At 51.2% G+C, this 27,142-nt stretch overlaps 12 protein-coding genes across 12 annotated transcripts; 8 read left to right on the top strand and 4 right to left on the bottom strand.

Annotated features, from left to right (window-relative positions):
- Nucleotides 1–77: 77 nt before the first annotated feature.
- Nucleotides 78–5,836, bottom strand: An14g04850 (uncharacterized protein; the record flags this gene model as incomplete). The annotated part of the gene is made up of 2 exons (XM_059744259.1): nt 78–5,661; nt 5,811–5,836. 2 exons carry the CDS (start codon nt 5,834–5,836, stop codon nt 78–80), a joined length of 5,610 nt encoding a protein of 1,869 aa, XP_059602326.1.
- Nucleotides 5,837–6,633: 797 nt separating this feature from the next.
- On the top strand, nt 6,634–7,386 carry An14g04840 (uncharacterized protein; the record flags this gene model as incomplete). The annotated part of the gene is made up of 1 exon (XM_001401070.1): nt 6,634–7,386. The coding sequence occupies one exon, from the start codon at nt 6,634–6,636 to the stop codon at nt 7,384–7,386; it is 753 nt and encodes a 250-aa protein (XP_001401107.1).
- Nucleotides 7,387–7,788: 402 nt separating this feature from the next.
- On the top strand, nt 7,789–10,314 carry An14g04830 (uncharacterized protein; the record flags this gene model as incomplete). Its single annotated transcript, XM_001401069.3, has 3 exons — nt 7,789–8,910; nt 8,965–9,383; nt 9,453–10,314. 3 exons carry the CDS (start codon nt 7,789–7,791, stop codon nt 10,312–10,314), a joined length of 2,403 nt encoding a protein of 800 aa, XP_001401106.1.
- Nucleotides 10,315–10,546: 232 nt separating this feature from the next.
- An14g04820 (hypothetical protein) lies at nt 10,547–11,751 on the bottom strand (the record flags this gene model as incomplete). Its single annotated transcript, XM_059744258.1, has 4 exons — nt 10,547–10,554; nt 10,670–10,758; nt 11,000–11,058; nt 11,311–11,751. 4 exons carry the CDS (start codon nt 11,749–11,751, stop codon nt 10,547–10,549), a joined length of 597 nt encoding a protein of 198 aa, XP_059602325.1.
- Nucleotides 11,752–13,049: 1,298 nt separating this feature from the next.
- Nucleotides 13,050–13,633, top strand: An14g04810 (hypothetical protein; the record flags this gene model as incomplete). Its single annotated transcript, XM_059744257.1, has 3 exons — nt 13,050–13,091; nt 13,244–13,278; nt 13,471–13,633. 3 exons carry the CDS (start codon nt 13,050–13,052, stop codon nt 13,631–13,633), a joined length of 240 nt encoding a protein of 79 aa, XP_059602324.1.
- Nucleotides 13,634–14,088: 455 nt separating this feature from the next.
- An14g04800 (uncharacterized protein) lies at nt 14,089–16,142 on the top strand (the record flags this gene model as incomplete). The annotated part of the gene is made up of 2 exons (XM_059744256.1): nt 14,089–14,203; nt 14,290–16,142. The coding sequence occupies 2 exons, from the start codon at nt 14,089–14,091 to the stop codon at nt 16,140–16,142; spliced, it is 1,968 nt and encodes a 655-aa protein (XP_059602323.1).
- A 664-nt stretch (nt 16,143–16,806) lies between these two features.
- Nucleotides 16,807–18,778, top strand: An14g04790 (uncharacterized protein; the record flags this gene model as incomplete). Its single annotated transcript, XM_001401065.1, has 4 exons — nt 16,807–16,816; nt 16,882–16,898; nt 16,991–18,204; nt 18,268–18,778. 4 exons carry the CDS (start codon nt 16,807–16,809, stop codon nt 18,776–18,778), a joined length of 1,752 nt encoding a protein of 583 aa, XP_001401102.1.
- Nucleotides 18,779–19,109: 331 nt separating this feature from the next.
- Nucleotides 19,110–19,684, bottom strand: An14g04780 (uncharacterized protein; the record flags this gene model as incomplete). Its single annotated transcript, XM_059744254.1, is given in 4 exon segments — nt 19,110–19,273; nt 19,372–19,416; nt 19,505–19,578; nt 19,650–19,684. Coding segments are annotated over 4 exon segments (318 nt in total).
- Nucleotides 19,685–20,162: 478 nt separating this feature from the next.
- On the top strand, nt 20,163–21,953 carry An14g04770 (uncharacterized protein; the record flags this gene model as incomplete). The annotated part of the gene is made up of 3 exons (XM_059744253.1): nt 20,163–20,709; nt 20,740–21,449; nt 21,510–21,953. 3 exons carry the CDS (start codon nt 20,163–20,165, stop codon nt 21,951–21,953), a joined length of 1,701 nt encoding a protein of 566 aa, XP_059602321.1.
- A 429-nt stretch (nt 21,954–22,382) lies between these two features.
- On the top strand, nt 22,383–22,583 carry An14g04765 (hypothetical protein; the record flags this gene model as incomplete). The annotated part of the gene is made up of 1 exon (XM_059744252.1): nt 22,383–22,583. The coding sequence occupies one exon, from the start codon at nt 22,383–22,385 to the stop codon at nt 22,581–22,583; it is 201 nt and encodes a 66-aa protein (XP_059602320.1).
- A 261-nt stretch (nt 22,584–22,844) lies between these two features.
- An14g04760 (uncharacterized protein) lies at nt 22,845–24,304 on the bottom strand (the record flags this gene model as incomplete). Its single annotated transcript, XM_001401061.3, has 2 exons — nt 22,845–24,105; nt 24,171–24,304. 2 exons carry the CDS (start codon nt 24,302–24,304, stop codon nt 22,845–22,847), a joined length of 1,395 nt encoding a protein of 464 aa, XP_001401098.3.
- Nucleotides 24,305–25,808: 1,504 nt separating this feature from the next.
- On the top strand, nt 25,809–27,035 carry An14g04750 (uncharacterized protein; the record flags this gene model as incomplete). Its single annotated transcript, XM_059744251.1, has 5 exons — nt 25,809–25,929; nt 26,013–26,161; nt 26,264–26,367; nt 26,441–26,840; nt 26,952–27,035. 5 exons carry the CDS (start codon nt 25,809–25,811, stop codon nt 27,033–27,035), a joined length of 858 nt encoding a protein of 285 aa, XP_059602319.1.
- Nucleotides 27,036–27,142: the final 107 nt, after the last annotated feature.

Here is a 27,142-nt window from a genome sequence, read left to right as displayed (position 1 = left end):
GGAGTGAAAGAGTACCGGACAGCATTAACAACCTCTTATTAATCTATTATTCTATCTGACTATAAAGAACCTGCTAGCTACTGACCTTCTACCTGCTTCTGCAGAGCATCGGAAAGTGAGATAGGATCCGGATACACTCTGGTCAAGTTAGCTGGCAACTTGACCCCTGTCTGCGCCGAAAGCTCTTTGCGCATTTGAATTGCTCCTAATGAATCCACTCCAACATCCATGAACCCCTGGTGCATATCTACTTCCTCAGCAGTCGCCACACCAAGTGCTTTGGCAGTTATCCCCCGTACTAGTCCCTGAAGCATCATCGCCCTCTCCTCGGGCCCAGCCATCCTGATCTTGTTCTCGAAGCTGTCCGTCCCATTTGGATCTGCAGCTGCGGTTGCTCCGTTGGTCGTCTCTTGACCGTTTACGCACAGCTTACTATGCTTCTGGACCTCCTGGACCTGCGCCTGCATCTGAAACTGCATTCGCGGGACGAGCACTCGTTCACCAAGCACAACACATTCAGGTTCGGTACTCATCATCAAGATTGAGCAGAGTTTGGTGGCTGTAGCGATGTTAACGTCACCTTCCAAGTCCACGATACGTAGACAGAGTTGAGGATATTTGACGCGCGCGCTTCGCATCACACCCCATAGCGATGCCTCGCCCATATTTCCGGCTCCCACAGCACCCCGCGTCACCCAGACTACCCAGGGAGAGAACTTCATTCGTGACACGGTCTGCAATTGCTCAGATGCCTTGGAGATCATGTCGTCTTCACTGTCTGATTCCCAGAAACAAAGCACGCCGCTCATCGCTTTGGCTTCCGCGAGCTGATTGACCGTGACAGGTTGCTTTCCGGCGTGCAACAATGCTTCCTTCACCGGTGACATCCATGGCGCATCACTTGCTGGACAGAGGAGACCCCAAGTTGAATTGGAATACTGGCTACTCGCGTCAATAGTGTGCCATCCAACTTGAATTTGGCCAGTGGGTTGGGGGCAACCCGAAGGAGACTGGCCAGAAGGTTGGCCAGATGATTTATCGCTGTATATTGGCCGCAAACCGTCCAGCCAATACCGATGTCGCTGAAATGCGTACGTAGGTAGCTGGATGCGGCGCCCGCCAATGTCTTTGAAGAACGCTGCCCAGTCGATCTCCACTTTTCGTATGTGCAGGTCGGAGAGACTGTTGTGGATCACTAGAGCGTCGTCGCTCTTGGGGTTTAACGAGTGCAGCCAGACCAGGTTCTTTGCGCCTTCGCGGCCGGCCACTTTGCTCGTCTGACTAAGGTCCCCATCGAGACATGAAGCTCCCATACCACACAGTGTCGATGCTGGACCCAATTCAACAAAGCAATTCGCGCCCTGGTCAGCGAGGGTCTGCATGCCTTCAGCGAACAGGACAGGATTGCGAGCTTGTCGAACCCAGTAATCCGCACTGCTAAGTTGTCCAGGCTCTGCCAGTTTTCCTGTGACTGTGCTGACGATAGGTAGCGTTTGCTCCTGGAACACAATGGTTTCTGCGACGGCGCGTAACAATGCAAGCATGCTTTCATCCAGATGGTGCGAATGGAACGCGCGACTGGTTTTGAGGATTTTAGAAGACCGGTTTTGAGCCTCGAAATAAGCTGCTAATTTGTCAATGACATCCATTTCTCCAGATGCAACCACTTGCGTTGGGGTGTTGATACTGGCAATCGACACCCTGTCGCGTGCACTGAGCTGCTCGATGGCTGAAGTGACCTCGTCTACGCCGGCTTCAAGCGCCACCATACTACCACTTTCAGGCAGCGCATGCATCAGTTTCCCTCGTGCTGCGACCAAGCGGCAAGCGTCTGCTAGATTCATGATTCCGGCGACGTGCGCGGCCGCAATTTCGCCAACGCTATGGCCTAGCACGACTGCTGGCTGGACACCCCAGCTCTGCCACAGTCTCCATAGTGCTACCTGGAGTGTAAAGATAGCTGGTTGGGCATAATCCGTACGCCGCAGTAGAGAAGCGGCCTCGCTCTCAGGCTCTGCCCACATGACATCCAGCAGTGGTTTTTCCAGGACCGACTCGAAGAGTTCTGCAATGTGACTGACAGTGTTGCGGAATACAAGGTGGCGTTCAGCAAGACCCTTGCCCATTCTGGCCCGTTCAGTGCCCTGCCCAGAGAACAACATCGCCACGCGAGCTGTTTTGTTGTTGTCAGCAGTTGCCGGTACTCCGTTGTCGATAATGCTTGCTAGCCTGCCCATAAGTTCAGTCTTGTCTTGTGCTGCAAGAATGATACGTCGTGGGAAATGCGTACGAGTAGTCGCCAGCGAGTAGGATACATCAGACAGCTTGGTTTGTGCAGTGGCACTGGAGAGGTGATTGCATAATTTCTGTGCTTGCTGACGCAGTGCTTCACTTGTATAGGCGGACAGGAGGAATGGCAGCGGCAAAGGCAACCTCGCATTATCATCATTATCATCATCATCGGCGCCATTAGCATTTGAGTGAGCCCTCGGGGGCTCTTCAATTATAGCATGGGCGTTAGTGCCCGATAATCCGAACGAGTTAATTCCTGCTCTTCGCGGAGCAGTCGGATCGTTTGTTCTGGGTAGCCATGCCATTGGCCGTTGGAGAAGCTGCAACTTGCCACCCACCCAGTCGATCAGAGGGCTGGGCTGACTACTATGCAGTGTCTGTGGCAGCATGGTGTGTTGCATTGCCAGAGCCACTTTGATAAGGCCGGCGAGGCCGGCCGCCGCCTGCGTATGTGCGATATTGGACTTTGACGAACCAATCCTCAGCGGCCCAGTAATATCATCGCGGCTGCTGCTAAATACTTCCGCCAAAGCTGAGGCCTCGACGGGATCTCCTAGTCTGGTGCCAGTCCCATGCGCCTCGACATAGTCAATATCATATGGCTTTAGGCGCGCAGCCGCCAGCGCTGCGCGGACAACACGCTTCTGGCCTGGTCCACTCGGTGCTGTCATGCTAGCGCCGCGACCGCCGTGATTGACCGCTGAACCACGAATTATAGCATGGATATGATCGTTGTCGCGCTGCGCATCCGACAGACGCTTCAGAACCACAGCCGAGGCACCTTCACCCAGTCCCATCCCAGCTGCGTCCGCTGAAAACGGTCGCGAGCGACCATCTGGTGATGCAACGCGAATGCGGCTAAACTCAATATGCAAACCAGGAGAAGGCAAGAATGTGACGCCGCCAGCTACAGCCATGTCACACTCGCCTTGGCGAAGTGCTGAGCATGCTACATGCGTGGCGACCAGCGAGGCAGCGCACCCAGCATCCAAAGTCATCGTAGGACCCTCAAGCCCCAGAGCATATGCTACGCGACCAGAGAGCGAGCTTGGCGCCGTGCCAAGTCCAAGGTGTCCTTCAAACTTCTCTGTGCCGGCGGCGCTTAGCTGGCCGTCATCCACAGAACTGTTACCGGTCCCGATGAAGACACCAGTCTGGCTGCCCCGCAGGGACTTGGTGCCATAGCCTGCCCGTTCGAAGCCCTCCCAGCATGTTTCCAGGATCATGGTCTGCGCGGGGTCGATAGCCCGGGCCTCGCGAGGGGAGATTCCAAAGAATTGCGCATCGAAATCCATGGCGTCCCTGACGAAGCCGCCACCCGTGCTGTAGGACTTGCCGCGGGCCTCCGGGTCCGGGTCGTAAATGGCATCAGCATCCCAGCGCTCCTCAGGAACCCTGGTGACGGCATCGGTGCCGCTGATGAGAGCCTTCCAAAGTTCTTCTGGCGTGTGAATATCGCCGGGCAGTCTGCACGCCATGGAAATGACAGCAATATCTTCACCGGTGGTATCGTTCCCAGCAGGGTTTTTCGTCTCTTCGGTAACCTCATTGGTCTGGGTTTGATCAGAGAGATATGCAGCAAGGTTGGCAATGGTGAAGTGCTCATACAGTTTTGGCACCGGCACTGGCCGACCCAGAAGCTTCTCCAGTTTGGTCTGGATCTGAATGATGCTCGCCGAGTTGCCGCCAATGTGGAAGAAGCTGTCCTGCATGCCAATCTGACCGTGGCCTAGCACATCGGTCCATATAGCCAGCAGCTGTTGTGTCAGTGTAGAAGCTGGTATTTTCGCCGGTGTGATGGTCGAGATGGGATCGGGCAGTGCCCGGAGATCCACTTTGCCGTTGAGCGTAGAAGGAAATCGATCGACTTCGACGAAGAACGAGGGGACCATGTACCCGGGAAGGCGGTCTTCTAGCCAGGGGCGTAGCAACTTGGCTAGAGGAACCTCGGCGCTGCCAACGCCCGGCTTTCGTATACAGTATGCGACGAGCCGCTCGTCTCGGTTGACCACAACGGCATTGGCAATATCCGCGTGAGCTGTGATGGATGCCTCAACATCGCCAGGATCAATTCTTTGCCCGCGAATCTTGATTTGCGTGTCTGCCCGACCGATGACGGCCAGTCTCCTGGAATCCAAGAAGCATGCCAAGTCTCCTGACTTGTACATAGTATGGCCTTCCCAGAAAGGATCCGGAAGAAACGCAGCCTTGGTGCGCTCTGGATTGTTCCGATATCCACGAGCAACGCCTGCTCCGCTAATATATAGTTCGCCGGTGCTGCCAACCGGCACGGGCTGCAAGTCGGCGTCGAGGACATATAGCCGTGTGTTCGGGTTAGGCGTTCCAATCAATATGTCCTCACCGACTTGAACTTTCCAAGCAGCCACGCTGGCTGTTGTCTCAGTCGGGCCGTAAAGGTTCCATACTTCTTCAACACACGCGGTTAGGCGCTCTGCCAGGCGAGGTGACAGTGCCTCGCCACCGGTAACCAGCTTAGAGAAGCCTGGCGTGCCGCACCAACCGCTGTCCAGCATCATCTGTAGAATGGTCGGCGTCGCCACGGAGAAGGTGACGCTGTGCCGATCAATGAGATGCATCAGCGCGCGGGGATCCCTGATATCATGTGCCTGTGCCTGCACGACTGTAGCGCCGCACAGCAATGGCACGTATATCTCAAACGCGGCCATATCGAACGAGATGGTGCTTTTGAACAGCACGCGGTCCTGGTCAGTACAGCCAGGTCTTTGGTGTACCGACAGGGCATAGTTGCATATAGCGGCGTGATGAATTTCCACGCCCTTAGGCTTGCCTGTGGATCCAGATGTGTACAGAATATAGGCAATGTCATCTGGCTGAATATCCACAGCTGGCCTCTTGTCCGCTTGATATCTCATCTGATCTTGGAGCTCGCTCGTGGTGCAGCAGACTGCCTTATTGCCATAATCATATCGACCGGTGCCCGCCCCCCCTTTGGTACTAACAGGACTAACTATCACCAGACGCAGCGCTTCATCATCCAGCATCTGGTTGACACGCTCGGGGGGTAAAGCAGGATCAACGGGTACATATGTCGCACCCGCTTTCAAGACGCCGAGAATGAACATGATCAGGTCTGGTGTGCGGTCCAGTGCAAGAGCCACCACATGGCCACGGCTGATGCCTCGCGACAGGAGGAGGCAGGCCAGGCGATCCGAATCAGATGCAAGAGCACCGTATGTGAGGGTATGCTCCCCGCATACTATGGCAGCCTTTGGGGAGTATCGGGTCTGAGTTTGGTCGAAGAGGGAAACGACATTGTGACCGAGCTTGGATGGGTCATCAGTGAGGTTTTGGTCGTCCTCTGGTACCATGGCTGTCGATTCTTTCTTGCTATTCTTCTTTGTTATGAACTAATCCTGTGGAAGACAGGATTAAGAACGAAAATTCATGAGAACAAAGATGGGAATACGATATATCAAGTTAGGCTGGTAGGGTATATTGTCTAGTTCTCAGGCAGAAAGAGGTGGCACCACACTTACCAGGCCCGTATATCATAGGCCGGCATTATACCGATACCCAAACAGGAGCTGCGGTGTGTCATGAGGACCCTATTCCCTGCGGTCTTTGATACGCGTCATTCCTAAGGATCCGCAGGCTGGATGCATTATCATGGTGGAATTGGCTGCTGCCCGGTCCACGATGTCGTGATCACTAAATGTCTAGACACAGATGGATGCCAGCCCTGTTCAACAGTAGAAGTTGACCATTGCCTGAATGGATGGAATGCATAGCTGATGGATGGAATCCCAGGCAAGGGAACACTACTGTTTAGAGTCTCGCCTTAACCGTGATAGGGTTACCGAGACATATATCTGCCGAAACGGTTGTCAGTGTAACTTATGACATGACTTCTGCTTGTCGCACAGGAATGTTTTTCCGGCAAGGCATCCTCATGGAATGGTCTACTCTGGGTCGAAGAACAATGGAAAAAAATCGCTCATCGGGAAATAATGTAGGCAAGGGGTGAGGGGGAGAAAGTTTCCAGAAGAGATAAGATAGCCAACATTCCTGTCAAGCAATAATTGAAGACAATATTGGAGAACAACAAGGCCGAGATGATACATGTGCCGTTATCAAAGGATAAGACGAACCCTGGGCGAGACTGACATTCACAAGGCTTGGATAGTTTCTTCGTGTTAAGCTTTCCATACATTCTTCTCATTAACCAGGGGTGTCCTTTTCTTCCTCGTCATTGTTTTCTTGCCCGTAATTCCTTTCCAAGGGAAAAGGAAAGAAAGAAAAGAGAAGGCACACGCAAACACGCACACCTTCTCACACGCAGCCCTCACTACAAAATCAACCATGACAGCTTCACCAAAAACACCTACATCCTTGAACGAAGGGATTGCACTCTATACTCCATTTCTTCTCCGCTATTTCTATGATTTCTGGGTCCTATGGGTTTCCAACAAGTTTGCATGGAAATGCCCAACCTCAACCGTCCAGCTCCCATTGTTCAAGGCCGCCATGGGTCAGAGCCACCTCGACATCGGCGTCGGCACAGGCTACTACCCAGCAAAGAGCCTAAAGGCCGGCGCCAAATGTACTGAAATCACCCTCCTGGACCTCAGTCCCAACTCGCTTCAGGCTACCGAGCAGCGCATCCTGGAGACGGTAGGCCGGGAGGCGGTCCGCGTGAACACTGTCGTGGCTTCGGCCCTGGAGCCACTTCCCTTCGACAAGGCCAAAAAGTTCAACTCAATTAGTGTTTTCTTCCTGTTGCACTGTATGCCGGGGACACCTGAAGAAAAGTGCAAGCTGTTCGACGTGGTGCGGCCGCATCTGGCGGAGGACGGCGTGCTTGTGGGAACGACTGTCCTTGGTCAGGGTGTACCAATCAACTGGCTGGGACAGAAAATGATGAACAGCTACAACAACAATACAAAGTCTTTCCATAACTCGGAGGACAACAAGGCTCAGTTTGATGAGGGCCTTCGTCGGAACTTTGAGGAGGTGGATTCGTGGATCATGGGCCAGGTTATGCTCTTCAAGGCGAGGAAGCCAAGACAACAAGATGCCATCACCAATGTAGTTCCGAAAGACAACTTGGATTGAGAAGAACCGTAGTGAAGCTGTCCGTATAGTTTCTCGAGGAACTAAAGCTGAAATGAGGGGGATGTCCAACGGACAAGGGAGAAATGGCGGTGCGATATATCGAACATCGAAAGGTTTCTTGCAGTGAAGATGTTACTACTTAGTTATAGCCTGAAATGCTGTTAATCTCCTATTTCGGAGCACAATGACATCTCCTGAGGTAGAGGCAGTATTCTATAGACGTTAGACATTTGCACGTGCAAAGGGCATTGACAAGCCAGCCCTTATCGGCATCACGTGAGCGATAAGTTGTGGCGCGGCGCGTATCGCCAAAACGCGCCGGCGAATAATTGAATAGTCTCATCGATAGATTGTTCAGGGCAGGCGAGTGCTGCAACTCCGACTTATTTTGATTTCAAGTATATGTACCTTTCCAGACACCGCACGTCGGCCCCAGGTATACTCCGCCAATTCCTTTCCAATGGTCCAATCCTGAAATCGCCAACGGCCTCTACTAGATACTCCGCATCGCGAACTTCGTCGGTTGGAGAGGAAGCTGTGATGTTCAAGAAAGCCGTCAAGGAACATTCAGTAGCGTCAGCGACTCCGCTACAGTCCACGCTTACGCGCAGCAATAATGGAAGTGCTTCGATGAGACCCCCGCCGCCGTCCACAGGGGTTAAGCGCAAGATTGAGATGGCTACCGTGCGAGAGTCTAATCTGGGGTCCCTCCACGACGGTGTCTACTTCGATGAGAACGACTTCGACGACGATGACGACCTGGACTTTGAGGAACCCGATCCATTCATTCCCCCTGCCCCCATAACCAGACCGAGCGTCCCGAAATCCGAACCGCCCAAGTACCCGTCCCTCCATGACATAGCTGCGCAAGAGGAAGATATACCGATAGTCGACTTGACTTCGCCGAGCAAGGTGGCAGCGGAGGTTAAATATCCTGATTTACCTCCAGTTCCAGATGAGAGCGTTCCGCCTTCCAGCAGCATACAAATCCCATGGTCTTCTTCGCCCCCCTCCCACTTCCAACAACCGACCAAGAAGCCTCGAACTTTACCATGGCTGAAAGACGAGCCGGAACCAGAACCAGAACCACCGTCTCTGAAACCGCAAACGCCTATACGGCCGAAACGTACGGATCCCTGGAATCAATCATATAGCGCGATCAAGGATGGGCAAAGGGAACTGCGTCGGCAGAATAAAACTATGAAAGCACAAGCAAGCGGTCAAATACACAACCCTCGCACGAAGGTGGCTTCAATCTTTCTCAGCGATGAGCAACGCCATGTCCTGGACGCGGTTGTACAGCAAGGGAAGAGTATATTCTTTACAGGATCTGCCGGAACGGGCAAGTCGGTGCTTATGAGGGAAATCATCAAGAAACTGCGTGATAAGTATAAGAAAGAGCCGGACAGGGTTGCGGTAACAGCATCTACTGGCTTAGCAGCGTGTAATATCGAGGGCGTGACTCTCCACAGTTTCGCAGGTATTGGACTGGGGAAGGAACCTGTTCCGGAGCTTGTCAAGAAGGTCAGCATTGGCGTCGGCGGACCACACCAATAGACATTTGCTAACTACCTATAGATCAAGAAGAATCAGAAAGCCCGCAATCGTTGGATGCGCACCAAGGTTCTGATCGTCGATGAAGTGTCCATGGTCGACGGCGATCTCTTCGACAAGCTAGAGGAAATCGCGCGTCGCATTAGGAATAATGGTCGTCCTTTCGGAGGTATACAACTAGTAGTCACCGGTGACTTTTTCCAACTCCCTCCCGTCCCAGAGGGCAGCAACCGAGAAGCCAAATTCGCATTCGCAGCTGCGACCTGGAACACCTCCATACAACACACCATCCTCCTAACCCATATTTTCCGTCAACGAGACCCCGAATTCGCCGACATGCTCAACGAGCTTCGCCTGGGAAAGATCTCACCACGGACCATCGAGACATTCAAACAGCTTTCTCGGCCTCTCGACTTCCATGACTCCCTCGAGGCCACCGAACTGTAAGCCTGGCACACGCCCACACCACCAATCCCATCCCAAAATTAAGCACCCAGCTCACTTCACCCCAGGTTCCCCACGCGCCAAGAAGTCGAGAGCGCCAACGGCGCCCGAATGAGCCGCCTATCTGGCGAAACAATGACCTTCAACGCCGTCGACAGCGGCACAATCCAAGACCCCCAATTCCGCGAACGCCTACTAGCCAACTGCATGGCGCCACCAGTGATCCACCTCAAAAAGGGAGCGCAAGTCATGCTCATCAAAAACATGGAAGACACGCTCGTCAACGGCTCCATCGGCCGTGTCGTGGCATTCATGGACGAAGCCACCTTCGACTACTACATCGACAACGAGAACGAATTCTCAGGGGGGGCAGGAGAAGCAGGCAACAACAGCGACGACGAGATCATGGCTCGCGCACGCAAGAAACTCAAGCCCATGGCCGCCAACAAGGACGGCAGTGGTCCCGGCGGCATAACGCTCACCCGTAAATGGCCCCTCGTATGCTTCGTGCAGCCTGACGGAACCGAACGCCATCTCCTCTGCCAGCCGGAGACGTGGAAGATCGAGCTTCCAAACGGAGAGGTGCAGGCGCAGCGCCAACAGGTGCCGCTTATTCTGGCTTGGGCTTTGTCCATCCATAAGGCGCAGGGGCAGACGCTGCAGCGGGTAAAGGTTGATTTGGGCCGCGTGTTTGAGAAGGGTCAGGCCTATGTTGCGCTGAGTCGTGCGACCTCGAAAGCTGGTCTTCAGGTCATGCGGTTCGAGGCGCGCAAGGTCATGGTTCATCCGAAGGTTACCGATTTTTATTCTAAGCTTGTTAGTATTAGTGATGTGATGAAGGCTTCGAAGAAGCCGAAGTCGGGTGGTGGTGGTGGCCCGGATCCTGAGGATGATTTCGAGCAGGATTATTTAGAGCATTTATATGGGTGATATGGAAGTGTATATCATTCTTAGACCATTTGCTTATACTAGGGGCTCATTGTCAGGAGAAGAATGGATTATCAATCCTTCTTTCTGTGTATTTTGTGATATGACCTGGTGTGGCTGTCTACCGGACTTGCTAATATTAAACTATAGGGATTATGATATCTTCCTTTGTATCATTCCTGTCTCAGCCAATGAACTCTACAAATGTAATCCAGATATCTCCGAGTGAGTTATACTAGCTTCCTATCAAATCATCAGATCATCGTATATGTTTATATATATTCACGCCGCTTTTCTCTACCACGGTCATTTCATCTCCAGAACTAATGATAAGCCTTCCACCTCGCCCAACACCCACCCTTTCCGTCAGTCAGTCCAATCCGCGCCCTGGAGTCAAAGGTAGAAGGAACCTCGCCAACATGAATGTCTAACGAGATGCCGCCTATCCTATATCAAGCATAGGGCTAGTGTATGTACAGGCGAGTTAGTTCCCGCTTCTCCTGATCACAGCGCATGAGTTCACACAAAAAATGAACTCCCAATCCTTATGTTCCATTCATCCCGTGTTATCTGTGTCGTAGCAGCTCATTGGATATTCATACTAAGGATAATTCAAGTTGTCTTGATGACGCTGCTTCTTCAGAATATGAAGTGGAGTGAAACGGATATCCCCAACAAACAAACGCACCCTTGGTCCCGTTGCGAACGAAGTGACTGAGCTAGCTTGTTGTGCTTCGTCCGCATTTGCTGTTGACCGCGAATAGTGTGCGCGAATCAACACCCACAGGCTTAAGGCTGACTGCCTCTTAGCTACTGGTTGGTGGCGGCTACGGAGCGAGGATTACTTGGGTGCTGGCACTATCATTGTTGTCTGCCACATCGAGAGGGCCCTCTGATGCTTTTCCTTGGTTGACCAGGAAATTGTGAAGGTACTGAGGGCAATTCTCATATGCTGGGCTTGTTTCTATCCTCCATGAAATGATCTCTCATTCCACGTACGAGAGGATCCTGAACCCGTAACTGACCCACGGGGAATGGCATGCAGGCATGCACGCGGTCAGTGCTCCAGCTCAGAGCGAGTTGCCAAACCTTGGCTACATTCAATAACTGCTCGAATTGGGAATGGTGCTCCGCGGAGCCATACGTGGCAGCAGTAGCTGGCATGATTTTTAATGATGTCCCAGCGTCATGGTCGGTGGTTACTTTATAGTTATACGAGTTTGCTTCTTTCTCCGGGAACTCCGAGTATGTGGCTAATCTGCACGTTTTGACCTGACTCTTCGTCGAAGACATGATATTGGAGCATGAACTCGGTCCACGTTGTCTAATCTCGCTCATTGAATTCGTTGTAGTCATGAATCCGGACGGGACGAATTGTTCGGTTGGTACTTTATGATAAGCAATTAGGTTTTCGAGTTTCAGTGCTTGGAAGTCGGACATATTGTCTTGCGAGCGGAGTTTCTGCTATCTGTGAATACTTCAACTGCTATTCGTTTTCAGGGTGAAGTAATTACACTCTGCCTTGTTCCGTGCATGCTAAGCAAGTCCAACATCACAGTTGAGCGCTCGGTTCATAGATATATCTATGCAGGAGAAAAGAACCATGATACTTGGATCTCCTGATGAAATCGAGGTGTTGCGTACGAAATCGTTGATAGTATAATATAATCGAGCTTTATTATGTCGGGCTTGAGGATCAGACACAAGGGAGAACCAAGCATTGATACGACAATGCTTGGCAACCAAGTTCAGCTTCCACGGGCAAAGCACTGTCATGGTGTATATTCAAAAGGCACGTAGTAGACATAGAAGGATCATTTGAAAATGTATATAGACTGTAAATCGCCTTTCACTGGTGTATGGACTTAATTGCCTCGCGAAGAACTAACTTCTGACCTTGATAGCACTATAATCCAAAGCTGTGACTTCACTTCGACGGGGAGAGGCCCATCAGAGCTAGTTGCTGAAGCAGTCTCTCCGACTAGAATATCAAAGCAGCAATAGCCTCGAAAACCTTGCGAGATTTCTGGGCAAAGTTTGTCACCATCAATCATAGTCGGACAGCTGTTTGGTTGTGGAGGTCTATGATTGAAGTCGTAGAGTCCTCGTAGATTGTGGCGTGTTCTTTAGGTGTGCCGTCACTTTCTTCCACGTCTGCCCTGCCCAGAAATCAACAGCTATAGACAATCTATCGCGGTAAATACCAAGTACGGGAAGCACCCGTCTCGACATATCAGTGCTTCACACGCAAAAGCCCGCGCTGTCTGGGATGGAAGCATTGGGCTCTTCGGGCACCCAACAGCCTACCGGAAATATTTTCTTTACCTATTCTGCTGTTGGACATTTAAAAGAGCCCAGTAGGGTGCGGTGTACTTATGAAAGAACCTGGTATCCAGTTTGGTATATATGAATGATCGTTCGCTTCATCCGAGATCACCTGTTGTAACTCTGGCCCAAATCTCCATGCTGGCTTGCGTAACCTGTGCATGTCCATCTCTGTGGCTGGACCGAATTGAGTGCTGCTAGCTGTAGTGTTCCGGATAGGACATGTGTCTTCCACGCTCCAGACAATCGTATTAGGCCATACTACAAGTTGTGTATGCCAACTTAGAGAGGAGACCTGGCAGAATTAAGCAGTGCATGACCATGGGTGTCTCTCGGTCAAGGACCCAATAGGATAATATTGATGATATAGGGCCAGCATCGGCAGGAGGAAGCAGGGAGATAATGATGTAGAAATGAATTTAAGCAAGACAGAACTTGCCTTCCTGCTGTGGTTTGTAAGCTCTATGTCGGGGCTATTTGGAGATGGGATACCCGAGATTCTGGAGGTGAAGGGAATTCCCAAGTGATAGAGCTGGCACGTGAGCACGTGCGCGTTTTATTACCATCCCATCTGTTCTACTGGTATCATATAGTATCTTCATTGTAGATATCGGAGTTCTCCGTAGTTTGGAAAGCAAACTGGTAAGGTAATGAAGAGTGTTAGCCATGAATCAAGAGAAATAATCAAACCAAGGGCCATAACTTCACAGTGCTGACGGCCTGCTCTAGTGTACACATCCAAGTATCTAATTAGCACCAGTATAGAAATGACAATTGAGGTTCGCAAGCCCGTCTTTCAAAGAAGATCGCACTCTATCACTGTACAATGTGTAGTTACTATGAGACAAGCTGCCAACTGAGGCGGAACATATATAGTGCCGGAGGTGAACCTATGCTACATACAGTTCATCCAGACGAACAATCAATTGAGCCAACACGACGGTTTAGACTGATAATATCAAGCATTCACAAGTATTACAGTACGAGTAATGATTAAGAAATGTACTAAAAGTAGTAGTGGGAGATGCAGGGAAGGTCAGTCAGGGAATAAAGGGAGCCAACTACATCGACGCATCGAGCCGGCATTTGAAGAATAATCATGTAACAGAGTCAGGTCAGTACCCATGACTGATTCAATTGGAGAGAGTGAATGAATATAGTTCTCTCAAAAGATGAATGAATCAATAACAATAGTGTTTATACCAGGATCTAGATTCTTGATAGTATAGATTCAAGAGGAAACACGAACCCCACCGAGCGGGTCTCGTGCCTCCCTTATCGATAAGAGCCCAGCCACACGTGATGCCCGAGCCAAGAGCAAAGAAGCAAGCAAGCACAAGCTGACCCCAATCCACATCACCTTTGGCGACCTTGTCGGGGCTCCTTCCGGTCCGTGGCGTGTTCTATTCCCGGCTCTTTGGATAGCGGTGGTACTCGTGCACACTGCCGATCATGGCGGCTGAATTTATCGGCTACGATGTGCTTGTGACGCTGCGAGCGCCACCAAATGCAACTGTGCAGGGAGAAGTGGCTAATGTCATCGGCCAACGTCTCATGCTCCGAAATGGTAGGTATAACCCTTCTCCCCTCAGCCCTATGCTTAGCATCGTTATCCCCCTTCTGAAAGGATCTCATACCAACGTTTTCATCCAGTGAAACTCTCCTGGATCGGACACCCGCTCCCTTCGTATTCAATTGAAGCGCCTGATATCGCGGATCTTTCTTTGGGACCTTCGACTCCGCGCATCACACAGCGTCCGCCGCCGCCTCAGGGATCTCAAAACATAGCCCCCGCACCTCCGCCCCCAACTTCGTCACAAAGCTTCGTGGACCCGGCGATTCTAAGTTTTTCGAAGCCACCTTCTGCGCCATCTGGCCAGGGTGCAGAGTCGGGTCCTGCACAGCTTCCAGCCCCTTCCATTAGCCGGTCCACTTCGCAAAACTTTCAATTTCCGCAAGTGGCTCATCGTGATCAAGCTGCTGTGCTCAACGAACCGTTCAGCAACCTGGAACTTGATGTTGGAAAGACCGCAAATGAGAGTCGCAGCGCTGTGCCAAGTGGCCCTGTCCCCACTGGAAGGGAGAATTTGGTTTCATCGCAATCAACTCCGCAGTCCGCCGCGAAAGCCAATCGTCGCACTGGCCAACCGAGGACCCAAAAGGCAGTCAACGAACACGATGGGGCGACGAATACGGACCCAAGAAGCAAAGGCTGGCGCCAGACTGCTTTCGTCGAGCCGTCTTATCCGCAGATGAACAAGTCGCTCAATAAACAACGCCGGAAGAAGAAAAACAACAGGTCGAACTATGCAGAGGATCCTAATGGCTGGGCTACAGAGGATGCGACGGATATCCAGGAGATGGGCGAGTTCGACTTCCAGAGCAACCTTTCCAAATTCGACAAGAGAAAGGTGTTCGAAGAAATTCGTAACGATGACACTACTGCTGATGAAGATCGGCTGGTTAGCTTCAACAGGAAAGTACCAAAGCCTGGAACAAATGGTGGGAAGAACCTGCATTGGACAGAAAACGTCCTTGACAGCCCTGAGGAGACCGAGAGCGAGGATACCGACCAGATACCCAGCGATGCAAAACTAAGCAGCGGCACCTATTCTGGCCGGGAACGGTCGAGGACGTCTCGTGCACCGAGCTCTCGCAAAGGAAGCGCCATTTTGGGTCAGCCGCTGGTGCCACCGCAGATCAATTCCCTCGGACGCAGTCAGCTAAGCACGTCTCGCACAACCAGCCCCCGACCGAACAAGACTTCCGTTTCAGCATCCCCAATAAGTGCCCCTGGTGTACCCGGAGGCTCATTGCGGCTCACTACAACCAATCGAAGCTGCCCAACTGTCAGTCCATTGCAAACCATTGAGGTTGAGCAGATTGCAGTTGCCGAACTCGGACTGACCGAGGACATGATTACGGAAAATACGGGACGTGGTATCGCGGAAGCTGCTGTTGGACTTCTTACTAGCGATGCCGCGGCGCCCACGATGTTGGTGCTGACAGGCAATCACCGAACCGGAGCCCGTGCCGTATCGGCGGCTCGTCATCTTCGCAATAGGGGCCACCGCGTGACTGTCTGTATGCTAGGCATCGAGCACGAGAATGAGTTGCTAGAAAGTTGTCGGAAGCAGCTCGAGGTATTTAAGAAAATTGGCGGCCGAGTACACCGGTGGGAAGACCTATCGACCCGGCTCTCGACATCCGAATTCGCGCCTGACTTGGTCGTCGACGCCTTGTTCGGGATTCACATAGCATTTGATGACCTACGCACGGATGACCAAGCCACTGCCTTTGAGATGATATCTTGGGCCAACCGAAGCAACTTGGAAATTCTATCCGTGGACGTGCCTTCGGGGCTGTCTGCTATGAGTGGTCAGTATGCCGGATATTGTACCCTGTTTGACGTCGGTGCTAACGCGTTTTATAGGCGAGGTTACTACAGTGGAAGGCGGCCGGCTATGCGTCAATTCGAAATCCGTGGTTTGTCTCGGGGCCCCTAAAACTGGGGTTGTCACTGCGCTACTCTCCGGGGAGGGACTATCATGGAATCTCTCTGTGGCCGACATTGGCATTCCTCAGATAGTCTGGAGAAAATATGGCAGTCGGCGGCGGCATGGGATCGACTTTGGGAACCGGTGGGTGGTGCCATTACGCTACCAGCCCCCTCCCGTTTGAGCCGCTAAACGAGATGGGCATGCTTAATGATGATTCAATGACCATGAAGGTAAACAAAATGAGCCATACATTGGGGCGTTACTGGAAGACAGGAGAATCCCACTAGCAATGCGTGGTTTAGTGGTGGAAAAGGCATGATTTATTGTGACGATGGCGCCTCTGGAGCGCTGATTACATTATGTATGTATGATAGTGTGTAGTGTAGTTTAGCAATTGATATGACCTCATGCCATGTCTTTTGGTTTCTAGTATGCAATATATAGTCTCTAGCTTCTAATAACGAATGCTCGATGGGTTCGAAATGCCGATCCCGTGACTGGTATCATCCCGGTATAACCGTTACAGAACGAGGGTCATCTGCGGACAGTCTAGCTGATTTCGGCTAGATCGGGAAACCGCAATACATCATATTCCAGGCCTCGGAGCGCGGCGACAGGATCGCAAAAGCGAGAGCTGCTGCACCAGGCATCTGAAGCTTCTGTCGCCAGGATGGGTAAAGGTTGGTTCGGCAAGATTCCTCAACATCGCTATACGCAAGGCTAACCTACTCGCTCACTTGTTTAGGGACGGATAAGTTATATGTATGAACTCCCCCCGTCGAAGATTTGTTCTTCCCTTTCCGCGCTCTATCGCTTATCGGAACGCACATGGACTAACTCAACGACTGGCATAGATCACGCACTCTGAATGGGCATCGGAGGATGCATTTTCTGCCAGCGCTGGAGCAGGGGTGGGCAGAGCGAAGCGAGGAGGAGTAGATACGGCCTTCAAGCGCCTCCCCTTCAACTTCTGCTCCCTTTCACTACAGCCGTTCTCGCACCCGGTTTGCACCCCGTCGGGCACCATCTTCGACCTCACCAACATTCTCCCCTGGATTAAGAAACACGGAACAAATCCCGTGAATGGCGCGCCTCTCAAAAGCTCCGATCTCATCAAGCTGCATCTCGCGAAGAACGAATCCGACGAGTATGTCGATCCGGTCACGTACAAGGTTTTCACGGACAACACACACATTGTCGCGCTACGGAACACGGGGAATGTCTTCGCTTGGGATACGGTCGAACGGTTGAACATCAAGGGAAAGCTGTGGCGTGATCTGGTTACGGACGAGGAGTTCACCCGCAAGGACATCATTACGTTACAGGACCCGCAGAACGTCGAGTCGCGGAACTTGAGCTCGTTCAACTATCTCAAGGAAGGCGAGAGTGGGTTGACAGACGAGCAGATCCGGGAACGGGAGGATCCTTCGAACAATGTGAACGTCAACGCGCTGGGCAGTTCGGCCAAGATTCTAAAGGCCAAGGAAGCTGTGGCCAAGGCACGCGCAGAGAGGTCGCAACGTGTCGGTTCTACGGCTACTTCAAAAGAATTGGCTAAATCTGGAAGTGCGGGAAATGCGGCGCTGTCTCAGAAGACGGCGTCGTTTCAATCTGGCAAGGCTGTGCCGTATAATGCGGCCAAACACACTACTGGTTTGGCTGCCGCCTCATTCACCAGTACGGGGATGACGCCCCACACCTCTGCCGAGCTTGCGCTTCTGTCCGACGAGGAGTACATGCTGAAGAGAGGCCGAGTGAAGCAGAAGGGCTATGCTCGCATTTCGACTAACGTCGGGGATGTCAACTTGGAATTGCATACGGAATACGCACCGAAGGCCGTGTGGAACTTCATCAAACTGGCGAAGAAGGGCTACTATAGAGATGTCACCTTCCATCGCAACATCAAGGGATTCATGATCCAGGGTGGTGACCCCTCTGGTACTGGAAGGGGAGGGGAAAGTATTTGGGGGAAGTACTTTAACGACGAGTTTGAAGGCCCACTGAAGCACGATTCCCGAGGCACTCTCAGTATGGCCAACAAAGGCAAAAACACGAACAGCAGTCAATTGTAAGTTCCCGCGATCAAGCTGGAGGAGTGCCTGCCCGCGCTAACGATTTACCCCTTGACTAGCTTCATTGCTTATCGTGCCTTGCCCCATCTCAACAACAAGCACACCATCTTCGGTCATGTCATTGATGACCCCACGCCCTCCTCCACGACCTTGAACAACCTTGAACTGCACCCGACGAACCCAACTACTAATCGGCCTACTCCGGACATCCGTATCACCGATGTGACGGTGTTTGTGGACCCGTTTGAAGAGTTTCTGAAGCAGAAACAAACCGAGGAAGCCAAGGCGAAGGGCCAGATCGTTAACCCCGAGGAAGAAGAGGAGAATGCGCGTCGCGCCGAAGACGACCGGATCACCTGGACGGGCAAAAGAGTCCGTGGTGCAGGAACTGGAGCAAAAGACGAAGGTTCTGGTGGGGTAGGCAAGTACCTGAAAGCCGCGCTGGCCGAAAGGGCTGAGCAGGAGGAGGATGAGATCGTGGAATTTGTAGATGACGAGCCCGAACCTGAGCCAATGCGGAAGAAATTCAAGGGCGGAGGCGGGTTTGGGGATTTCAGTTCTTGGGATTAGAAATTCATATACAACGGGGATATTATTCTATATGTGTATAACAATAGGCGTTGATGGTAAAACTTACGGATTGGGCTGGTTTACTGTATGGTTCGGATCTACAATACTTGTTGTGGTGGTNTCTGGTTTCTGGGCTACTGAGAGAAATAATCCAAACACAAGACCTTGCATGTTATTTACTGGTCTTACGTACAAAAAAACAGATCAATAGGAAACAGAAAGTTTTGGCACCGTCACCATTAGTATTTGAGCCTCGCAATGTTTTTTTTTCACTTATCTCTCATCTGGATTTTGCCGCTGCGTCATCCTCCACGCACCCCATCCTTCAGGGTCACGTTATAATGAACGCAATTGACCGCCTCCCAAAATAGTAGCCAGACTGTTGTTTTAGCGGGAGTTGTGCTCCGTAGTGAGTTGGTAGTGCCGGTGCGCACTTGCAAGTAGTACCAGTACCAAGTAACAAGTAACCAGTTCCCTTTTTTCTAGCGTCCTTCCCTCCCGGAGGAACCAACGATTGCTAATAATAAAGGGCCCATCCCGAGCCCGCCTCACTTACCACCACCTACTGACTACTTACTACTACTGAGTATTACCTCCGATCCATACCAACTTCCTCTTCCCTTTCCTTCTCCCTTCCCCTCCCCCCATCATCGCAACATCCGACTGTTGCGCATCCCTCCCCTTCCTTTTAATCTTCTCCACATCCTTGTCGACATACAATCCAACCTATCGTCAATCTCTCTCCCCTATCTCNGTGAGTGTMTTCGGTTCCTTCTGCATCNTTGCTCCCCGTGGTCGCTCTGTAACCCTGTCCCTCCGGCGCGCAGTGGGGTTGGCTCGGAAGGTGAGAGCTTAGAACGCTTGCTATAACGTGCCTCTCTTAGCTTCAGTCTGAACTTCCGACATGGATGCATTTATTCCGGAATAAATCTCTTTGTGTTTCGAATGCTTTTTCTGCCACTGTTCGCTTGTCGCCGGAAGAAGGGTGTATATAGTCGCTCCACAGCATGCATCCGGCGTTGCCTGACCACGATGTCACTTGCCCGCCCGCATTGCTGGCTGGAAGCCATCGGATTCTTCAAGCATAACCCACTACCATCGTGCTTAGCTGGAAACTTGGTCTTGGAGTGGATCGAGACGCTGACATGCCTTGTCTACCCAGCTAGATCATCTCGCCTCCGCCGCAATTCGCATCCTACGTCAGTCCTCCCGGCGGCTTTCATTCTTTGGCGCCCCCCCTTCCCCACGCGCCGCCGCCGCCGCCCCCCTCCGCACTCTCTCGCACTTTTGATCCGGTTTTAAGCCCCCTTACCCATCAACTATCATCAAGCTGGCAGGGAATAAGCGGAGAAGTTTTTCTAGCCAGGGTGGGTTGCTGAACAGAATGTTCAGTGGCTCCTCGAGCCCACCCAAAGACAAGACAGATTCCATCGCTCGTTCAGGTGCCATTGACACGCCTCCTTTGAGCATCCACACCGAGGAAGCCAGTGTCAGCCAGAAGAAGTCCTCTCCTCCTGGCGGCTTTTTCACCCGGCGGACCAGCGAGGACCAGAACAACCCTGGTGGCGAGAAGAAGCGCCGGAGTAGCACCGTCACCAAAGCAGCATCCTTCTTCACCAGCGCTAAGAACTCCCTTAGCCTATCGAGCAGTCCGCGCGAGAACTCCTTCAACAATTACACCATCCAAGAACAGCCTACGTTGAACAGGCTTGGGAGCATGGACCCAGCTTTGAGTGTTCCCCAAGGGTCGTTAAATAATTCGGCTGGAGAATCCCTCCCCACTTCTCGTTCTTCATTCAAAGTTGGCGTGACGGAAGACCGGAATCGAAAATGTCGCCGGACTATGGAAGATACCCATGCCTACCTCTACAATTTCTTGGGGACCCCCGCACCTTTAGCCCAGGCTGAGAACAATGGCAAAGCTCTCCCGAGTCCCACTGCCCCCTCGCCTACTTCTGAAGAGCCCCCCGCTACCGTCGTGGAAACCGACAATGGTTATTTCGCTATCTTCGATGGACATGCAGGCACCTTTGCGGCGGAATGGTGCGGGAAAAAGCTGCATCTCATCTTGGAAGATGTCATGCGGAAGAATCCCAACACACCTGTCCCAGAACTCCTGGATCAAACGTTTACCAGCGTAGACCAGCAGCTGGAGAAACTGCCTTTGAAGAACAGTGGTTGTACTGCGGTCATTGCCCTCCTCAGATGGGAAGACCGTGTACCCAGTCTGCATTCTGCAACGGGGTCGGCTGCCCTTGCACCTGCCGCTGCCGCTGCCTCGAAGGGCGACGCCGATTCGGATGCAGGCGATACGCCTACTCAGGCCGCCGTATCAGGTGGTGCGGCATCTATCCTTCCCAAACTACAGGAGAAATCCCTCCGCCAGCGTGTCCTCTACACTGCTAATGTGGGAGATGCCCGCATTATCCTCTGCCGTAACGGCAAGGCACTCCGCTTGTCGTATGATCACAAGGGAAGCGATGAGAACGAGGGGAAACGGATAGCTAATGCAGGCGGACTAATATTGAACAATCGCGTCAATGGAGTGCTTGCCGTAACTAGAGCCCTTGGTGACGCTTACCTCAAGGATCTGGTAACTGGACATCCGTATACTACCGAAACAGTGATACAACCCGACTCAGATGAGTTTATCATCCTCGCCTGTGATGGTGTAAGTTTGAACCGTTGGATCATTTCACTTAGAACTCTTTGTGCTAACAGAGACAATCAGCTCTGGGATGTGTGTAGCGACCAAGAAGCGGTAGATCTTATCCGCAATGTGCATGACGCTCAGGAAGCATCTAAGATTCTGGTCGACCATGCTCTAGCGCGGTTTAGCACCGATAACCTTTCCTGTATGGTAATTCGCTTTGATTCTGACCGGGTGAAGGATGTCATCAACCGGACCGTGGAGCCTATTGGCGTGGATGGGGATCCTTCTTCGAATGTGGATCGCGGGATGAGCGAGGCCGACAAGATCATTGAGGGCGCCAGGAAGAGCATGGCCAGTGCGGGAATTGCAGATGATCCGGCGACGGCCGCTAAGGCACAAGAAGAGATTCTGCAGAAGATGTCGAATGACGAGCCTGGGCCCGAGCTTTCCGTCAACGAGCACAGCCATGAGCACGTGGTGAACAACTTGAAAAAGCCCGAGCCGAAGAACCCGAGTTCTTAATCATTAGATCAGAAGTTAAAGGAACTTTAGTGTGATATTCTGTACCGAGAGATAGAGAGACCGAGGCCACCTGCTGGTCTAGGTCCGTCAATGGGGTTTCGCTGCTCTTCTCGTCTCTTTGTTGAACATCTGTTACATGTTCCCATATTGCTGCTGGCGTCGATCGCGGACTTGCACACATCACGTCCTTACTCTATGACTTTGCTTTTTTTCTCTTCTTCTGCCCAAGGGTCTTGAGTTCTTGCATTGACACTTGGCCCTATTGTTCTTCCTGTCTATCTTCTCCTTCGATCTTCATTCTTCTACATTCTCATCCCTCCTTCGTGTGGAGCTTTGATTTTCAGATTTATTACTTTTTCGCAATCTACTGCGGCCTTTCTTTGCTTGGACCGGACGCCGGCAAAGCCAGGACAGGACCGGCTGGAGAGCATGAATGACACCTCCGCCGGGGACGCTTCGTTGTATCCTACCGACTATGGTGATGTAAATTTGACCTGCAGGTCTTTCTTTCGCCCGCTTTGCAGCAGGTATTTAGCAATACATGAATTCATTCAGTGCATTAGAGAAATAATGCGAGTAGATAGGAGTTCATGGTCTGCCGAGTGCCGTTATATCATTTCCTCAAAATAGCAATGCCGCTTACAATGAACGAGCTCCCGATTCCTATAGTCTAGATCCTCTGTTCTATACTGAGGCTGATCACCTGACCCTTTCCGTCTTGCCATCCCACAGCTTCATTCCTGCACCATTTCACACAGTCTGGATCACTCATCATGTTCACATTCCCGCCTCATGTGGGTCATTTCAAATATCTCTCGACACATCAAGGCTTTGCTCCCTAGGGGAGATGCACACATTCTTAAACAAAACAGTCATGTACGAAATCCATTGTCAAAGGGCCTTCCGGTCAGCGAACAGCTGCCGACGCACAGTTTGCAGATCAAATGCCGCCCAAGCAACAATTAGCTTAACATAAACCCACCAGATAAGCCATAGAAGTCGGTACAAAGCCCGGTATGGATAAGCTATCTTCGTGGCGAATATAGTCGAGCAATCATACATCTGCTTGCTGCGGGACATCAGCTCCCATGCACCGACTTTCCTGGTATTGAACAACTGCAATGTCCTCCTTTCTTCACCGCTTAATTTTGAAACCAGTTGCTCAGTCTTCTCTTCATGGAAGTCGAACGAAGTCCCAAAGAGCTTGTACAGACGACTGATCGCGTCTGATTTCGTATTCCACCCGTCATTCTTCAGCCACTTGACACGAAAGTGCCAGGGTAGCCATCGGACCTGGTAAACTGCCGCTTCCACTTCTTTGAAGGACAATCGGGCTTTCCTGCCACTCACCGCATGGACGCAGCCCTGAGTTTGGTAAGCCAGATGAGCGAGAAGGCGGTCTACAACGACGTCGACAGGTACTTCATCCAAATTGGAATCTGATTCTGGGTTGTCCAGACGGCTGGACAACTCTAAGGAAAATGCTGGATGATTGACAAACACGGCCGCAACCATAGTCATAGGGGCCGACGTGGGAACCGCATATCCGGGGTATGGCATGCTTTCCGCAGGCCCAATTACAGAGGGCCGTACAATCAGCAATCGGTCGTACTTGCCGTGTCTCGTGAACTTGTCCGTAACTAGGCGCTCGGAAAGATGTTTGGCATACCCATAACCCCAAGGAAAGTCGTTGCTTTCGTATTCTTTGGTGGATCCTCGCGACTGCAGTTCCGAGTACTCCTCGGCAACAGTGGAATTACCATTGTTAGGAGGCATCTGTTCAAGTGGTATTATGCGTTCTTCCACTTCAACGTCTCGATTGGGAAACAGGCTGCACAAGTGGGTATTGCTATATGCTGTTGAGACGTAGACAAAACGTTCCAGCTTGCCACATTGGAGTCCCAGTTCAACCGCATACTCTGTGGCCCGGATAACGCTAGGCCACAGCTTTTGAAGCCGCTGGGCAAGATTGATTGAAGATGCGGCATGGATGATGATATTGACGTTCTGCTTCAACATCTCGGTCTCGTCATTGTCAAGGCCTAGACTCGGCTTCATCATGTCACCATCTAGGATAGTGATTTGTGGGTGCTCCAGAAGCCATTGCGCAGTATTAAAGCGGAGGCATTGGTGCCATTTTGCGGACAGACCACTGTTATGGGAAGTGCATGTAAGTTTTCCGTGGTCTTCATTATTATCTGGTATCATGCAACTTACGTTTGCCCTCCACGTTGTAGCAAGTATATGTGCTTGAACTCAACGCTCGTAGCGATTCGATGTACCAGGGCCGTGCCTAGGAAGCCCGAACCTCCGGTGATGAATATAGTCTTTCCTTGATAATAGTCAAGCATCTTGAACTTGGTGCCCCAAAGCCTATTCAGAAAACAACTTGCACCACGCCTTTTCGGGTCTGAGCAGGGAGAGCAGGCTTTCGGCTTCAACCGGGGTACATAAATACTTTACATGGTCACACAACGCCCATACACCAGCAAATGTTTTATGTAGTTACTTCACCCGCGGTATGCATGATCTATTGCAGGGCTGCATGTATAGCTGAACTCAGTCAACTCCCCACCCCACTTCTACTTGACTAGACCCCGTCATGATATCTAAGATAGTATGTGATCCAATAGAAGCAAAGAACATGGTTGATATTGATCTCCGCTGGCGGGCCTCGAAGATAGTCACTGAAATGGAATTCAGCAAGGAGGCCAGATTCCTAAGAAAGCATACAGTCCTGTGTATATGATGGGTGCTTGCTGTTCGTGATAGGTTACATCATTTCTTGGATCCAGTGCTAACAATCGATGGTCTCACGATGCATTCTTCCTCTCTGGGCAAATTTATGCTTCGGCGTAGTGCGAAATGGTCATGAGTGGCATCCACTGGTGGCATCATACATTTCTCAGGCATTATCGACCGCCCTATCACAGCAATGATTCGAGATTATTCAGCTGCTACTACTGCAAAAAGAAAAGAAAAAAAATAAAATAAAATAAAATACTATTTGTGGTCTTAAGTGGATCGGCAAATCACAAAGGTCCAGTGATAAGGCTACAGATCTTTTCGCACTCTGCATAAGGATCTGAACTATCGAGCTGCTGCTGGTTCCGCAAAGGGTAATGATATGGCGGTTCAGCCGCACGAGATCCATCGCAGTTCAGCTGGGGAGAAGATCGTGGGCTGCCAGAACCCGAGCGCCACCGATAACACTAGATCCGGGAAATACTTCTTATGAGCTAGGATCTGAGTGTATTATATGTGGAAGTAAGAGATCTACTAATACACAGATCTCTTCGAGTGCAGCTGACATTGCTCCGATAACGTAAACAGCAGACAACGTTGCTTCTTGCACGCTACGACAATATCCAGGTGGGGCGGTGTCATCCGATTTCTTCATATTCTTTTACTCTATGTTTTCCAGTGTGGAGTTTGGACTAGGAGTTATGGACTTCTTGGAAATCTACAATATAGGGAGTTAATCTTCAGCTTTAGCCAATGAACATGGATAATGTCTGTACTGATAGTCCACTACTATTGGAACAAGCGCCATGGCAGTCCAATTAATCCGCAGCATACATAGCGAGCTTCCTGATCTTCCTCGATACCAGAGCTCGTCAAGGTACCTTGATATGCAAAGTCTCCAAAAATTGGGGACAAGACGGAGGCACCATCTCGGGTATTCTCTTACTGAGGAAACAGGCAAATTCCAGCAAGCAGTGCTCTATTTAGAAGCAATGGTTCAAAGGGCGATAGATATAATGCCCCACCACATGATAGATATATCATCAACTCGTTGATTCATTCACATAGGTCATTTACTCACATCTGGTAAAAAAAAAAAACCAACTCGAAATGACGACCTACCAATTCCACGACGTCACCAAATCCGTCACCGACATCGACAGACGCAAATGTCGTCGTGAAGTACCGATGCAAGTCCTGGCACTTGGACTCTGTCGGACAGGAACAGACTGTAAGGCGTGCGTCAGCTTGAAAGATGCCTTGCACCCCCGCTAACAAGAGATAAAGCATTGAGACAAGCTCTCCGAGCCCTAGGGTACAATGATACCTATCACGGATACGCAGCAGTCCTGGAGAACCCCCGAGATTGTGAGATGTGGCATGCTGCGCTGAGCGCCAAGTATGAGGGGAAGGGACGACCATTTGGTCGAGAAGAATTCGATCAGATATTGGGGCATTGTCAGGTACGGACGGTCCCTTTCCCTTTCAACCAGTGATTACCAGATGAGAGAGAGAAAGAGAGAGTCATATATACTAACAGTCAGATAAATTGATCACTACCATAGGCTGTATCCGACTTCCCCGCAGCCTGTTTCGCGGACGAATTAATCCAAGCCTACCCCGAGGCCAAAGTAATCCTGACAGTCCGAGACGTCGACGATTGGCATCGGTGAGTTTCAATACCCCCCTTTTTTTCTTTCATCCCAGTCATGCAACACACTCTTCTCATGCCAAATCTACAGATCCGTCAGTAAATCATTCACGCCCCTCCTCACACACCCTCTTCTCCCCCTCTCCACCATCCTCGAGACCCTCCTCCTCTCCCGAACACGCTGGATCCGCCCAACCTGGCAAAAGATATGGAAATACTACTTCAACGACGACTTCGACGCCAACGGCCGTAAAGCCTTCGAGGCGCATAATAGTCATGTGAAAGATATTGTGCCAGCTGAGAACTTGCTCGTCTATAATGTCAAGGATGGGTGGGAGCCGCTGTGTGAGTTTCTGGGGAAGACGGTTCCCTTGGATGGGAAGGGTGATGTGGTGCCTTTTCCGAGGGGGAATGATCCGGGGATCTTTCGAAATAGGTTTCGGGATGCTATTTGGTATAACTTTTTGGAGTTGGGGGAGAGGGTGCTTAAGGTTGTTGTTGTTCTGTATTTTGGATATTTGTGGGTGGGGGGGATCTGGGGATGGGTTCATGCTAATATGTCGAGCTTGGTTTGATATCAAGTGACTGTTGGTGTGTGGGAGCTAGGGATGGTGAAAGGAAGTTATATGGCTAGTAGGGATCAGTGCAGTGTGATCTGCTCAAACGCCATTGCATCATTTCTCTAAAACAACAGTCATAGTAAGTAGTGTAGTGGTAGTGAGTAAAAATACAATTTATATCAATGGAAAATCGAACATCGAGAAAAGACCACGCAGCCCGCGACATATGTATA

Source organism: Aspergillus niger (genome assembly GCF_000002855.4).
Source record: "Aspergillus niger supercontig An14".
In the NCBI taxonomy this organism is placed as follows: domain Eukaryota; kingdom Fungi; phylum Ascomycota; class Eurotiomycetes; order Eurotiales; family Aspergillaceae; genus Aspergillus; species Aspergillus niger.
The sequence above is the reverse complement of the archived record's forward strand: the minus strand, read 5'-3'. Positions and strand labels throughout refer to the sequence as shown.